General features: G+C 37.0%; 1 protein-coding gene across 2 annotated transcripts; it reads right to left on the bottom strand.

The window, feature by feature from the left end:
• Positions 1-4,312: 4,312 nt before the first annotated feature.
• Positions 4,313-9,360, bottom strand: LOC116107189 (INO80 complex subunit D-like). 2 transcript variants are annotated; one of them, XM_031393493.1, is made up of 4 exons: positions 8,808-9,360; positions 5,682-5,998; positions 5,468-5,617; positions 4,313-4,617 (listed from the first exon to the last, which is right to left on the bottom strand). In XM_031393493.1, the coding sequence occupies exons 1-2, from the start codon at positions 9,293-9,295 to the stop codon at positions 5,734-5,736; spliced, it is 753 nt and encodes a 250-aa protein (XP_031249353.1). In that variant the 5' UTR covers positions 9,296-9,360; the 3' UTR covers positions 4,313-4,617; positions 5,468-5,617; positions 5,682-5,733. The 2 variants fall into 2 exon arrangements, with proteins under 2 accessions (XP_031249353.1, XP_031249354.1); XM_031393494.1 differs by having other exon boundaries at positions 5,468-5,634; positions 5,699-5,998.
• Positions 9,361-15,581: the final 6,221 nt, after the last annotated feature.

The following is a 15,581-nucleotide window of genomic DNA, read 5'->3' as shown; positions in this document are numbered from 1 at the left end:
GTAGTAATGTTGACAAGCATAACTTCGTTATAATTATAGAGACGTAAATATGAAACATGTGAATCTTTAACACCACATTAATTACAAAATGATGCAATAAGTTATGTTATTTTCTATAATTAATTTTGAGGGTTAGACCAATACATCACATCAAACTTGAAATTTTTTTTTTTTTTTTCATTTTCTTTATCCTGATTGTATGTGGAGATTTGAACTTGAAACCTTTGACTCTGATGTCATGTTAAGTTACCATTCTATCTAAAAGCTTAAATTTGTAGGTGAGAATTCAATATATATTAGACCAGTAGATTTTAACTTGTTTTGGCGCAAAATACGATTAGGGGAACAATTTCTAACAAGACTTGCCGACACAACACGAGTTTAGGTATTAATAACAATCCCTATCTAGTGGAAGCATATCTAATATTGTACAAGAGAAAGAACCATTGATGGTTAATCAACTACGTCAATTTGTTATCACATACCTAATTATAAAGAATAATGTTGCACATATAAAATCTTATCCAATAATTAATATATCATTATATAATATAAATCTAACATTTAAATCACGTGTCTCATTATACTTTCCTCATTCATAACCAAAACTCTAGCTAGCTATTGGAGGAATGTATACAAAACTGTCAAAACATATATATGTAGTAAAACCTCTCTGTAGTCATATTGATACGATCAAATTAATTTTATTACTATAATGTAGTTATAACTTAATAGATGTGTATTTCAATACGAAAGTGTCTATGCTGACAAGTTATTATATACCCTCAAGTTCAAAATGTGGTAACAACTCTAAAAGCATAAGTCATTTTTTTCAAAAAAGTTAAGATAAATATTTTATTTCATCTTAAACTTTTAATGTAACGTAGTATGTATTTTTTTGTAATATACATATAATTATTACTATATGAAGACAAGTCCTTAACACGGAACTTAGAAAAATTATAACTTATTACAATTATCACATTATCAACATAGTGAAATAGTACTATTACTCGTATGTTTCTCTTTTTTTTCCATGAAAGAAAAAAAATTAATAGGAGCCATATTATTAAAACATTGTTAATATGAATATTTGTTATCACATTGTCAATACAATGAAATCTATTTAAAATGTTACTATTTCTTGTAGGTCCATTTCTCTTTCTTTCATGATGCTCACGAAACTTTAATTGAAACCACAATATCGAAACACCATTACGTGTTATCACAATATCCATAAACTAAAATGTTGTTGTTCCTCATAGGCCCATTTCGCTTTCTTCCACATAATGCTAAGAAAACTAAATAAAACCCACAATACCAAAACATCGTTACTTGTTTTCACACAACCGATACAATGGAATGTTGGATACTAAATGTTACTACTCCTCGTAGGTCCATCTCTCTTTTTTACTTGATGCTCACAAAACTTAATAGAAATCACGTTATCAAAATTACATCGTTNAAGAATAATGTTGCACATATAAAATCTTATCCAATAATTAATATATCATTATATAATATAAATCTAACATTTAAATCACGTGTCTCATTATACTTCCCTCATTCATAACCAAAACTCTAGTTAACTATTGGAAGAATGTATACAAAACATATATATGTAGTAAAACATCTCTGTAGTTATATTGGTGCGATCAAACTAATTTATTACTATAATGTAGTTATAACTTAATAGAAGTGTATTTCAACATGAAATTACGTTACATTAAAAGTTTAAGATGAAATAAAATATTTATCTTAAGTTTTTTGAAAAAAATGATTTATGTTTTAGAGTTATTATCACATCTTTGAATTTGAGGGTCTGTAATAACTCGTCCGTATAGACACTTTCATGTTGAAATACAGATAATTATTATTATATGAAGACAAGTCTTTAACACGGGATCTAGAAAAATTATAACTTATTACAATTTTCACATTATCAACATAGTGAAATCGTGCTATTACTCGTATGTTTCTCTTTTTTTTCCATGAAAGAAAAAATTAATAGGAGCCATATTATTAAAACATTGTTAATCTGAATATATGTTATCACATTGTCAATACAATGATATCTATTTAAAATGTTATTATTTCTTGTAGGTCCATTTCTGTTTCTTTCATGATGCTCACGAAACTTAATTGAAACACCATTACGTGTTATCACAATATCCATAAACTAAAATGTTATTGTTCCTCATAGGCCCATTTCGCTTTCTTCCACATAATGCTAACAAAACTAAATAAAACCCACAATACCAAAACATCATTACTTGTTTTCACACAACCGATACAATGGAATGTTGGATACTAAATGTTACTACTCCTCGTAGGTCCATCTCTCTTTTTTACTTGATGCTCACAAAACTTAATAGAAATCACGTTATCAAAATTACATCGTTACATGTTATAACAATATCTATAAAGTGAAATATTATTATTTCTCATAGACAGAGATAGACTAAGGGTTCAATACCAGTGACGGCAGCTTTAATAAAGATATAAATAAATAAAATGTTAAGTAATTTAATATACATCTACAACAACTAAGGAGAGTAGGTTATAATCTAAAAAAGGTATCACAAAGTGCAATCCCATTAAAAGAGAAAAACCAAGCAAAATTAATAATAATAAATTGAGTGGGGTCATCAGCCCCCACTCGCCCCTTAACAAGTCCGGCCCTTCTCATGGATCTATTTCTCTTTCTTTCATGATGCTAATAAGAACTACATTATTAAAAGCTCCCTTCATAAATCACACCGTCCTTATCGAGAAATGTTACTATTACTCATAGGTCCATTTTCCCTTTCTTTGATGATGATCATGATGCTAACAAAGCATAATTGCAAAAAGTTTGGTTACTAGTAATGGCGGCTGGTATATATTAGCTTAACTATAATTTATACTTTATAGAGACAGCTGAAAGAATTTTGTTACAGTATGTACCTTAATAATCAAAAGCCCAACTACAATTTCGGCTTTAATTTGTTTTAGTTAACTCACCATCAACAAACTAACACCCATATGTCTATACTCTATACTATTACTTTGAGTGTGACTATTTGTTACCCTTTTTTTTTCAAATATGATACGTAAAATAAATGTAAAAAATGATAATGAATCTGTCACAACGGCATACTACCAACTGAAACTAGCCAATAATACGCAAATCTAGTACTTTCTAACCAGATCCACAGTAATACGCCAATCTAACACTTTCTGGCCAGATCCACAGTGGATCTAGCCAGAAAAGGCTAGATCTGACCACCGTCAACAACTGTCAGATCTAACCATAGATCTTGCCTTTTTCGACCAGATCCGTGATAGATCTAACCAAAAAAAGCCAGATCGATGCACGATCGACCATATCTGACCGATCGTGCACTGTAATTCCAAATTCTAACAGTGGTAGCCAGAATCTGACAACTATGGGTGAAAGTGTTTTTGTCATTTTACAAAATTTTTATATATTGGAGTGTTTAGAAATTAGCAAACTTAGAAGAGTGTTTCTGTTAATTTTCAAATTTTACTCGTTATTACCACCCAACTCAATTTTACAATAATATTTCAAAAATACTACTCAAAATAACTAAGCAAACACACTCGATAACAAAAAAATAGATTTTTTTCTTTTTTCATAATCGAAAATGTCTGAACCAACTTACGTTGCACCTCAACTAATCCTCCGAGACCTTAAAATTACCAACCGGACAAAAACTTCAATGACCATCCCTTTTAACAATAAAGAAGAAATTCAAACTCATAACCTCTTAAGTTATGCACCTAAGAATCCCTATCAAACTATTTAACCACCCAAGGGTTGGTTAATTTTTAGTTTTTTTTTTTAATTGTTTTAGAAAACATACAAGTATGCAACCAAGTATAATACATCTTGTCTTTGTTAACACAAAATATTAAAAAGTAACTAAAAAAAAAAAAGGGTCACCCATCCTCAATACCTGAAACAAAAAGGTCTTGAAATACCAAATGCATTTTAAAGAACTATTTCCAGAAAACGCTCTCAAAGTTTATCAGATCCAACTTATTTTCATTTGCTCAGTTGCTAGACCGGATAACATTATCGTATATGAACCTCTGGATCACGTCCAACAGTTGACAAAACTATGATCTAATGGTCCAGATAAAGAATTATATTACCATCAGTAGCATAACGCGATCCTCATAAATACTTTTTTTCCCAACTTCATAAAAGAAAGTACCGAACATATAACGATCGGTCAAAACCATCAACATCAGTCACAATGATCACAATGTTTACTAAAATGTCAAGAAAAGGAATTGCAAATGAAACATTAATAGAACAAGATTAAATTTTCCATTCACAGATAGCATTTACGCTATATGATCAATAAACATAGACAAATAATCAAGGCGAAAAATAGCAGAAGTATTGAATTTACAAAAACAGCTAGTTGAAATGTCAAGTCAATATTTATAATTTTTTTACCAGCCAATTATCCCACGTTTCCAGTAGCACATATATATAAGCTGAGTTGTGAACTCCATATTCTTCATTTACATCACCCATTATTCCTTCTCTTGGAATCGGTAATTTCACGCGTCCACCTAGAAATTATAATACACAAGGAGAATGGCCTGAAATGAAAGAAGATAAATTCTTAAGATCATAAGTTACTAGAGGGAATTATCGACTAATGGAGACTGTTGATTGCGAGAGAGCACATGCACAAGTCACATTCCTGAAGGTTAAATGCGTTACTACGAAAGATGCATGATGGTGTTTTTGGACTTTAATTGGTCATAAATTCATGATGGCAGCAGTGTTCTGAAAACCTCTATGATGATAATGAAAGATGCAAACTGGCACTTGCTGTTGCTGATGCAATTTTCAATCTGATAGAAACAGATACCTTGACAGAATTATCAACTAATAGAGACACTCAATTACGCAAGCACATGCACAAGTCAAGTCCTGAAAGTTAAATGTGTTACTATGAAAGACTTCAAAGAAACACATGGGTATGATTGGCTGTTTTTATCAGAAACACATGGTGGTGATGTTCTGAAAACCTCTATGATGATAATGAACGATGCAAACAGGCACATGCTGGTTCCTGATACCATTTTCAGGTATAGATGCACTAACAAGAATCCCAGCTGGATAGCAAACCCAACTAATTTTTTTGAATGATTGGTCCTATCTGACGGAGAAACATCCCTAAGTTATACCCGCATGATTCCAAACTCATAAAAAAGCAGGTTCCTACTCGTTCCCAATATTATATAAATACTAGTTATACAATACAACAAAACCCAAAAACAGACAATCTAAAGCTTCTACCAAGGATTGACAAATGAAGCTCATCTACATAAACACAAAATGTATAGATTCGTTGTATATGTTGTATGTGTTGCATTTAAGGCATTTATTACATATTCAGAAAATATAAAGCAACTTCAAATGTAGAGTAATCAGGAGATATACCTTCACCATGCACAGAGAATTGACTTGTAAGGCAAAAATCCAATGTCACATCCAGATGGTCCAGCTTCATTCAATCAGAAATATTACTCAACCCCAGATTTGAAATCTATCAGCTTCCCTAATAGTAAACCTATCTATACAAATCAAAATCTGCAGAAATATCAAGCCTTAAGCAGTAAAATCTGCAGAAATATCAAGCCTTAAGCAGTAAAATCTGCAGAAATATCAAGCCTTAACCAGTTTAATCAGCAGAACCAGCTAGATTTTTAACTAGCTTTTTCTTCCTTAATCTCAACTTTGGCTATAGAGGCCTTCTGAGCAGCTCTTCTTTTAGTTTGAATTTGGCGCACATATTCTGCGACTACAACATGTAACTTGGGGGCAACCTTGCTTGGTGAAGTGACATTCAGACCAGCCTTTTTAAGGGCTCGTGCAACATGCTTTTCAGCCTTCTGAAAATGATTGGAGCACAGAGAAGGAACAGTGGATCTCAGTATTGGCTTTCCACAGAGAATAGGTCCAGTATGCGCACTGCATATAAACCACCATTTATTAGGAAAAACATTATATCAAGGAAAGGATCTCACTGTGTTTGTTCTCTCTCCTAACAACAAGAAGAAGCAATCATGGACATAAATCCCAGTTCAACACCAGTATCCAACAGGAAAGTAAAAGTAGATTATGTACTCGTCTCATATAACGCAGAAAATACCTCAAGGTCCTCAACTTGTAGAGCTAATTTGAATCACAGATTAAGAATTTTTATCTGCAGCTTCTTCATCTCTTTTACGTACCATATGCAATCACTATTAAATGACTTAGTAAGATCAGCAAAACTAATCTCATCCAGAAAGGGTTAATCAGAGCCCATGTCATAAAATAAGAGCCTAAAGCAAGAAGATTACATCAGTCTCAATCTAGTCTTTTCATTCCCCACTGTAATACCCCAAAATTGAAAAAATATTACTGATAATAAGACTTTATGGAAAGACTGAGATTTAATTGTCGGGCCAGCTTGATATTATTTTCAGGATTTGAGCTTACAGCCACTAATTGTATTTTTTTATTAAGGGAGAAGATGTGAGTAAAAAAATTTAGAGAACAGGTTTTTTTTAGTTTTCTAATTCTACACTAACTTTTATGATTGTTTTGAAAACTGTTTTTGAAATATTCCAACCAAATGCACTTTCATGAAATTTGCTGTATCCCTCAAAAATAAAAAAGTGAACTTATTCCTATATCAAAGAGGCTCTAAAACACTCAAATGTTGAGACAAAAGAACTTGGCACATCTATGCGAAACTTGTAGTGCAAACATAGATAGCCCACCAATGCAGGCTTTATCCCCATACTCTACAAAATGAAAAAAATAATAATAATAATAATTGCTCAATTCATGATAAAACAATCACAAAATGCCAATTGAATTCAACTTTTCCTAACATCAAATTTCTTTGCCAAGAAATGAAAATCGATTGAATAGTGAGACTCGAGCCTTTATGACTTAGATTACCATTCTCTAGAGACCAACCCAGAAATGAAGAAAAAATCTCATACCTCCTCAGATGTGAACGCCTGTATATAAATCTTGTATACTGGAGTATTCTATCCCTCGGATATTATCTAACACTAAAAGTCAAGAAGCAAACTCTTATCTGTGCACAATGAGTACGATGTTCATTAGGAATCCTTAAATACTAAAAATTTTCTATACTTTTGTCTCATCCTCAAACCATATAGAAATATTTAGAAATTGGAATTATGAAGTGGCTTAAGTTCATGCTCTTTTGCGTATTTTGCAGTTTTGATTTGTTTTTCATGGTGGACTACTGGTTCCCCATTTTCTCTTATCATTAATATATTGAACTCTATGTTTCCTATCTCCCACCGAAAAAAGAAAAGTCACAACTTTGGGACATCAAGCACTAAATAACATCCCATGCCCAACCACATTACAAGCTCAACAAGACAACACCCCTATACATACACGGGAAACATACAACCGAATAATTGATACTCAATCCACAACCAAGTGAGAAAGAAAAAATATTCTTAAAACCATACTTACTATAAATTCAAGAGTAGCTTCTTTAGCCATTAGCTAGCCAACCTAGGTTATTACATTGTTCCTCAAACACAACCCTAAAATTTTGAAACTCATTACAACTTTCTAAAATTTGTGTAAGGCCATGGAATTTGTCAAGTCCACTCCATATTTTAGCTAAACAACACATGAAGTCCCAAAACTTAACCTAGAATCAGTTTTCTATCAAATTCATCATCATAAGCTACTTCATGCTATAAAAGTGACCAAATACCTCCTAAAATGATGCCTGCCCAAATTTCCATAAAATCTATCAAATTCCATACATTTAAAATTTTACTCTTCCCTTGATGACTTTGTGTTTCATTTATTCAATTAACACACATTCCAAAAGACAATTAATCCCAAGCTTCATTACATAGTATCAAACTCCAAAAGACAATTCAAAATTCAACCTAGATTATTTTTTTTTCAAATTTGTCATCAACCATCCTCAACATCCAGAAGCTCAAAAAAAACTCCCTAACATCATCCCCACCTCAACTTCCATAAAATTTATCAAATTTCAAACGTCGGCCAAACCTTATGAATTTGTATTTCATCTATTCAATCAATGAATTAATCCCCAGCTTTAATACATAGTATTAAATTCACCCAAATTCAATTTTTTTCAAGTTCATCATAAACCTTCCTCTATACCATAGAACTCAAAACAAAAATAATAAAAAAATAAAAATAAACCCCTTAAAATCATACCTACCTAGACCTCATAAAATTAACCAACTTCAATATTTTTGTTTCCTTTGTCCCATCGATGAATTAAAGACCAATAAACGTCCACCCTATTCAATATTTTACAAACCCATCAACAACACTCCTTGAAATCTTAGAACTCATCAAAAAATCTCCCCAATGATAGCCACCAAAACCCCCATAAATTTATCAAATTCCACCTTTGTGTTTCATTTATTCAATCAGTTACCTAAATACAAGTGGATTTTTTCTTGTTTTCAAAATCCATCACAAACCCCTCAACACATTAAAACTAATCAAAAATCTCGCCAAAATCATACCCACCTAAACTTTTACAATCTCAAACACCATAATGAGGAAAAACCTCGGGAATTTATGTTCCATTCATTAACCAAATAAAATTCGAAAACTTGATCAACCAGGAACAGCAAGCTATAATACAAATCAACCAATCAAACAAACTAATTTCATCACAGTATCACTAACAAACATAACAAGACATAATAAATCACAAAATTCTTTAAACAAATTATAATAATAATACCTTTTAACAACATAAGAACAGGCCTTATAAAGCTTCTGTTTCGAATCCGACAAAATATGCGGGTGGCAAAACCTCGTCAACGCCATCGGCTTCGATTTACACCCCGCCACTCCACACTTCTTCATCATCACACCGTCGTCCTCTCCCGTTCCCTCCCTTCGGTTCGTACCATTACCATCCTCTTTAATCTTACCATTACTACAATTGTTATTATTGTTCTCTTTATGACTCCTGTCGTCGTCTCTGTACGGACTCTTCCCGTACATCCAGTAGTACTCCTTGTGTTTCGCCCGCAGCTCCTCCATCAACGCCCAGTACTGCGACTTGTAGAGCTTCGAGAGGCGTTTGATGCGCTGCGAGCGTCGCTTCAGGACCTCGTAACGAGAGAGGAATTCGGCGGCGGAGAGCGCCGAGCTGTCGTTCGTCGATTCGGAGGAGGCGCGTTCCGTCGGAGGCAGAGGCAGAGGCGGTAACGAAGGGTCAGCCATGACTGAGTCTGGAGACCACCGAGTCAACGAATCGGTGTGAGAATATGTTAGCTTAGGGTTTCTAAAGAAACTAAAAGGTCGGTGGAGGAATTATATTGCAGACGAGTACCTAATGTTTTACTTAATTATTATGTGTAACAAGAGTTTATATGTCTTTCATTATAGTACCTTTTTGATGGTTTTTTTTTTTAAAATACCTTGGGTAATGTACTTGATAAAAATAAAAATAAAATATGATTAATTGGGTATTTAAAAAATATTAAAGCAATTAATATTTTTTCTACCAAAAATAGAATTCATTCAATTTTCCACTAAGTTTACTTAGAGTCGTCTTCTATAATCATAAACATGGGTTGTCCTATGTTTAAGTCGGTGTATATGTGTTAGAATTTGGAAATAAGTTTTAAATCAAAGTATATTTGTGATTTAAAGGTAAAGAGTCATTGTACTTAACCTCTAGCTTATCTATGGACCATTTGTATTTATGAAGTCTTAGTTATAATTTATAGTGAATTATACGAGTGTATATTGGTGTTTACGTATCTCATTAATCCTCTAAGATTAGGGGTGTTCAAAAGAACCGGTTGGAACTGGAATCGGAACCGACGGGTACCCTAGGTTTGGTTCCGATTCCTACCCAGAATCAATCATCAATTGGTAGGTTTTGGTTCCAAAATTTTGGAACCGTTACTGTGCAGTTCTGGTTTCGGTTCCGGTTCCGGTTCCTATAGTTAGGAACCGGAACCGGAATCAGGAACCAGAAACCAGGAACCGAGACTAATATAAAATAAAATTAAAGATTAGGGGGGTTAATAAAAACTTTTGTAAAATAAGTAATGTGAATACATTTATATTTATATTTCATAACATTTAAAGTAAGTTGGTTTGACTTTTGAGAATCTACTTTTACAAAGTAATGGACTTTGTAATTTTGAATTTATAATTTGTAATTTTATTTTTGTTAACAAGTGCCAGGTGGGGGTGTATTTGAAGTTTTTAAGGGTTTTTTGGCCATTTTAAAAACTTTTGGGAGGGTCATATAATTTTATAGGGTACCCAAAATCGGAACCGGAACCGTTGTTACAGGTTCTGGTTCTGGGTACCTAGGAACCGAAACAGTCGGTTTCGGTTCTGGTTCAAATTTCAAGGAACTGTCGGTTCTGATTCTGGTTCTGGTTCTGGTTCTTTCTAAAAGTGTAGGGTACCCGAAACCGAACACCCCAATCTAAGACCCTAGAATTATTAATTGGGTAAGAACTCTAATGGTTACCCCTATTAACAACCAAGGATTGACTCAAACTCAAGATATTTTGAGTAATATACCCAAAAGTTTCTATCGAACCGTTCGATCACCCAAATATAGTTGATATTAGACCATTGTTGAGACTTCTAATTTTGAGCCTTTTGGACCTTGTATTTTAAACATAACAAAGACGTTTACTATGAAATCGTAATTAACTTGCAAGTTTGGTGAAAGTCTCTAATAGGACGAGCACATATGTAATCGATCAACCACAATACACATACTTAACTTATAGATGCATCATAATCAAATAAATATGTCCATTCCCCTCCGTTAAAACTTTTTCCTAACTTAGTTGTTCAATAATGACACACCACATCAATGTGTATGACAAAGACACTACCATTACTAGGAAAATGAATCATATTATATGTAGGAAAATGAATCATATTATATGTATAAACCACAACACACCACATCAATATACGCAATATACAAACACACCGTAATTGGACAAATGTATATATTTCATTTGTTAGGGCCAAAAAATGTCTTCGGCCCAAATAAGGAAACACCTCTAACAAAAATGAAAGCCTAGGCCCAATCTCAATAGGGCCCAAGTCAGAATTCCATAGATGAGGCCCATTCGGTATGAAGTGCAGTCGGATTTTACCATCTGGACCCAGGTCTCCTGATCCTAGAGCACTTTCTGGGCTTACGGTCAATTCGAGATCCACAGTCGCCTACGGATCACACTCCTACTTGAACTCTGATATGAAAGTCAACTACTATCCCAATTCCTCCAAGGTTTGTATCCGAGTCACGCTCGAACTCCCTTACCTGCCGAGATAAGGGAGCCAAAGGTTACACCCTTTGGGAGAACTACTACTACGAGGACTCCCAGTTCCACTAGGATTGGAAGACCATACAGTCACTATTTAAACAGAGGTCAGCCCTCTAACAAGGGATAGAAAACATTACACCTTCAAACCCTAGAGTTCCCACTTGAGAACTTCGCATTACAGTCGTAGTCACAGTCCCTGACTAGACTTCCGGTAACTCTTCCTTTTCCTAACCTTCACTAAAACTAGCCTCGCTCAGTCTTGCTTACTTAAGCGTCGGAGTGCCTATGGCAAACACCACCCTGGTGTTTTTCGTCTGCTTCACGCTTATTTTCTCACGTGTGCAGGTGCAGCAGATTGTTAGTGGCCTCAACCTCACGAGATCAGTCCTTCCTTCTGTAACGGTAGATTTTTGCATCTACAGTTTGGCACCCACCGTGAGGCCTCTAGCAATCATTCATCTCAACAAACCCTGCTACGTGAAGAAACTCTCCATGGTTGACAATTCTGATAACACTAATCCAAGCCTCAAGGCCAAACTAGAGGCTCTAACCGCCCTCATGCAACAGCATTCAGATAAGGTGGCAACATTGGAAGCTGAGAAACACTGCCGTCCGAACTGAAAATGCCTCCATCAGGGCCGAGAACCAATCTCTAAAAGAGAAGGTAAGTCAATTTTATGATCTTGAGCTTCTGCCTTGTCAGGTACCACGCAATCGGTTTCACGCCTCGGTTCCATCTATGCAACCTTTCCAGACTCCAAAGCACGGACCCGCAATCTCGGATACGAGGTCGCGCCAACTATGTTCGTCATTAGTTGACAATTCAACCCTGACTGATAGGGAACGGGGGCCACCGATAGAGCCACTCTCGGTCGATCCGCTTCAGGCACGAGATCAAGGAGTCCAAGCGACTGAGAGCCCACCACAGCTAGAACCACCCATCCTCGCCATCCCATCCCACCTTCAGTTAGTCATCCCTACCCAAACACCACTTGGCTCTGCTCATCCTCGTAGGTCAAGCGGTCCTCCACTCCTTCAAACTACCCCGCTCGAGTCCATTGATCCCAATGGACCGAACAAATCCCAAATAACACCCCTTATCATCTATGTGGGGCGAAACACCCGATCGATCACGAGGGGAGTCATCCAACCGGAGGGAATGAATGGGGATCAAAGCTACCCAACGACAAATAACGGAGTGATCCGTCAGACTACACCACGCGGATTAACCCAATGCAATGCATCAGACGTGAATCGTGTGGCCAACCTAGTTAACCAGGATGACCTAGTGGTATCCATATCTCCTATGAAACAAATATTGGCCAAGAGACTGGCCGACATAGAGGCTGTGATGAGGCGTATACCCGGAATGTCAATCCCAACAAAAAAAAGCAAACCTCACTATTATGCCGATTCACCCTTCGTAGACGCAATCGCACTAGCTGAGATACCACATAAGTTCACCATTCCCATCATGAAGCCTTATGACAGAACAACCACCCCAGACGACCACATAGCCTCCTACAAGCAGCGGATGTTTATCGTATCGATACCCCAAGCACTGAGGGAAGCCTGCATGTGTAAAAGCTTCGGTTCAAGCCTCTCCAGCCCAGCACTCCAGTGGTATACCAACCTTCTAAATTGTTCAATCAACTTCTTCGCCCAACTCACTGACACCTTCATTGAACAATTCACCAGCAGCAAAAAGCTCAAGAAACTATTAGCTGATTTGTACAGAGTCTATCAGAAGATGAGGAAACCGCTTAGAGAATACGTCAGTAGGTTCAATAAAGAAAAAATCTACATCCCTTTCTGTAACCCAAAGACAATAGTAGACGCATTTAGAAATGGTCTCTTTCTGGACGGAGAACTATACAAAGACCTGACGAAGCTCAATTGCACCATGATGGAAGACACCTTAGCCAAAGCTGTAAATGAATCGGATGAGGCATGCCAAGTACGATGACTGTCCCCAAAAGCGGAACGATAGAAGGTTAGAGTCTAGATCATTTGAGCCCCGTTACTAACCCCCTCCACAGAACCTGAACAAGGTAAAGGGACCGTATGACCGCCCACCAATTAGAACTGACAACAGACCATCTAGGTCAAGCCAATTAGAATTTCTGAGTACAACCTCAATGTCGAACCAGCCCAAGTTGTGGCAATCATGAAAGGAATGGGACCTACCGTTTAATGGCCGAACAAGCTCAATCCCGAAGCAAGAAGGGACATGACCAAGTGGTGCGAATTCCACAGCGACTATAGTCATAACACTGTAGACTGCATCGCCCTGCAGTTGGAAGTCGCCACGCTACTGAAGAGGGGACATCTCTGAGATCTACTAACGAATAAAGGGAAGAATGCAATCAGCCAGAAAAGCTCGAAGGAAGCATCCCCCCTCCCCCCCGGCCGCAAGAACCTACACCAAAGGGTTTCTGCTCCATTATCTCTAGTGGGTCAGAGATCAGTGGGGTAAGCTATTCCTCAACCAAGCGTTATGCCTGAGCCAACCATCACCTAGAAGTCAAATCCATCCATCCGCCCTCCCGACTGCACACCAACCAGGTAATCCAGTTTGAAGATGATGAGCTAGTCACCCTAGTTGCCCCTCATCAAGATGCTCTCATCTCCCTCTAGATCGCAAACATCCTGATCAAGAAAGTATTCATAGATGGAGGATCCTCAGTAAACATTCTATTCCTTGAAGCAGTGAAGGTCATGGGACTAGACGAAACAAACATCAGCAGATGACCAACTATACTAGTAGGGTTCAGTTTCGAGCAGAAGTACACCATAGGAGAAATCGCACTGCTTGTCTACACGAGCGGAGTCAACAAGCAAACCATCTTTCTAGTGCTCGATTGTCCTTCACCATACAACGTCATTTTAGGCTGACCTTGGATCTATGACATGCGAGCTGTTCCATCCACCTTCTACCAAACTATCAGGTTTCTAACAAAATTGGGAGTAAGGAAAATCAAGAGCGACCCCAAGGCGTCCAGAGATTGCTACAAAAACATATTCAAAAGCAAAGGTAACGCTTCATAGCAACTACTGTCTTATCCAATCCTACCGACCGAGCCAGATCAACCGTCGATGGAGGAGTTGGATGAAATGCAGATACACCCAAACGACCCCAAAAGGAAGACCTAGATAGAATCAAGCCTCGGGCCTAAAATAAGAAAAAGACTCATAGAATTCCTCAGACAAAACCATGACTGTTTCCCCTGGTCCCGCACTAACATGACAGGAGTCAGCCTAGAAGCAATCGTCCACCACCTTAAAGTAGACCCAGATCACCCCCAAGTGAAGCAGAGACATAGGAAATTCACACCAGAACGTAACTGGATCGTCAATGAGGAGGTCGACAAATTACTGAGCAATGGCCTGATTAGAGAATTCCACTATCCCGACTGGCTGGCAAACGTGGTGGTGTTGGTGAAGAAAAAGAACGAAAAATTGAAGGTCTGCATAGACTTCACAGATTTAAACAAAGCCTACCCTAAAGACTCATTCTCGCTCTCGTATATCGACATGATGGTCAATGCAACAGCAGGCCATGAACTCCTAAGCTTCATGGATGTCTTCTCAGGTTATAATCAGATTTTGATGCACCCGGACGACCAGGAGAAAACAGCCTTCATTATAGAAAGAGGGACCTACTGCTACAAAGTGATGTCGTTTGGCCTCAAGAACGCCGAGGCTACCTATCAGCGGCTAGTCAACAGGATGTTCGCTGAACACCTCGGGGATACCATGGAAGTGTACATCGACGACATGCTCGTCAAGTCCCTCATGGCCGAACAGCGCCTTGATCACCTCAACCAGGCATTCACCATCCTAAAGAAGTATAACATGAAGCTGAATCTGGCCAAATGCTCGTTCAGGGTTTCATCAGGGAAATTCCTAGAATACATGGTAACTCAACGTGGGATAGAAGCTAACCCCGACCAAATCCAAGCAATCGTCAACATGCCATCACCAACTTGCATCAAAAACATCCAGCGCTTGGCAAGAGAAGTGGCCGCCTTGAGCCGCTTCATCTCTAGATCCACCGACAAGTGCCACCATTTCTTCCACACGCTAAAGAAATCTAAGAAATTTGAATGGACCTACTCTTGTGAAGAGGCCTTGCAACAACTAAAGAGATACCTAACCTTCCCCCCACACCTCTCCAAGCCCAAGGGTGGGGAAAAACT

Source organism: Pistacia vera, unplaced genomic scaffold (genome assembly GCF_008641045.1).
Source record: "Pistacia vera cultivar Batoury unplaced genomic scaffold, PisVer_v2 Contig529, whole genome shotgun sequence".
NCBI classification, from domain to species: Eukaryota; Viridiplantae; Streptophyta; class Magnoliopsida; order Sapindales; family Anacardiaceae; genus Pistacia; species Pistacia vera.
Note: the sequence above shows the minus strand (reverse complement) of the source record. Positions and strands in the feature narration are given on the sequence as shown.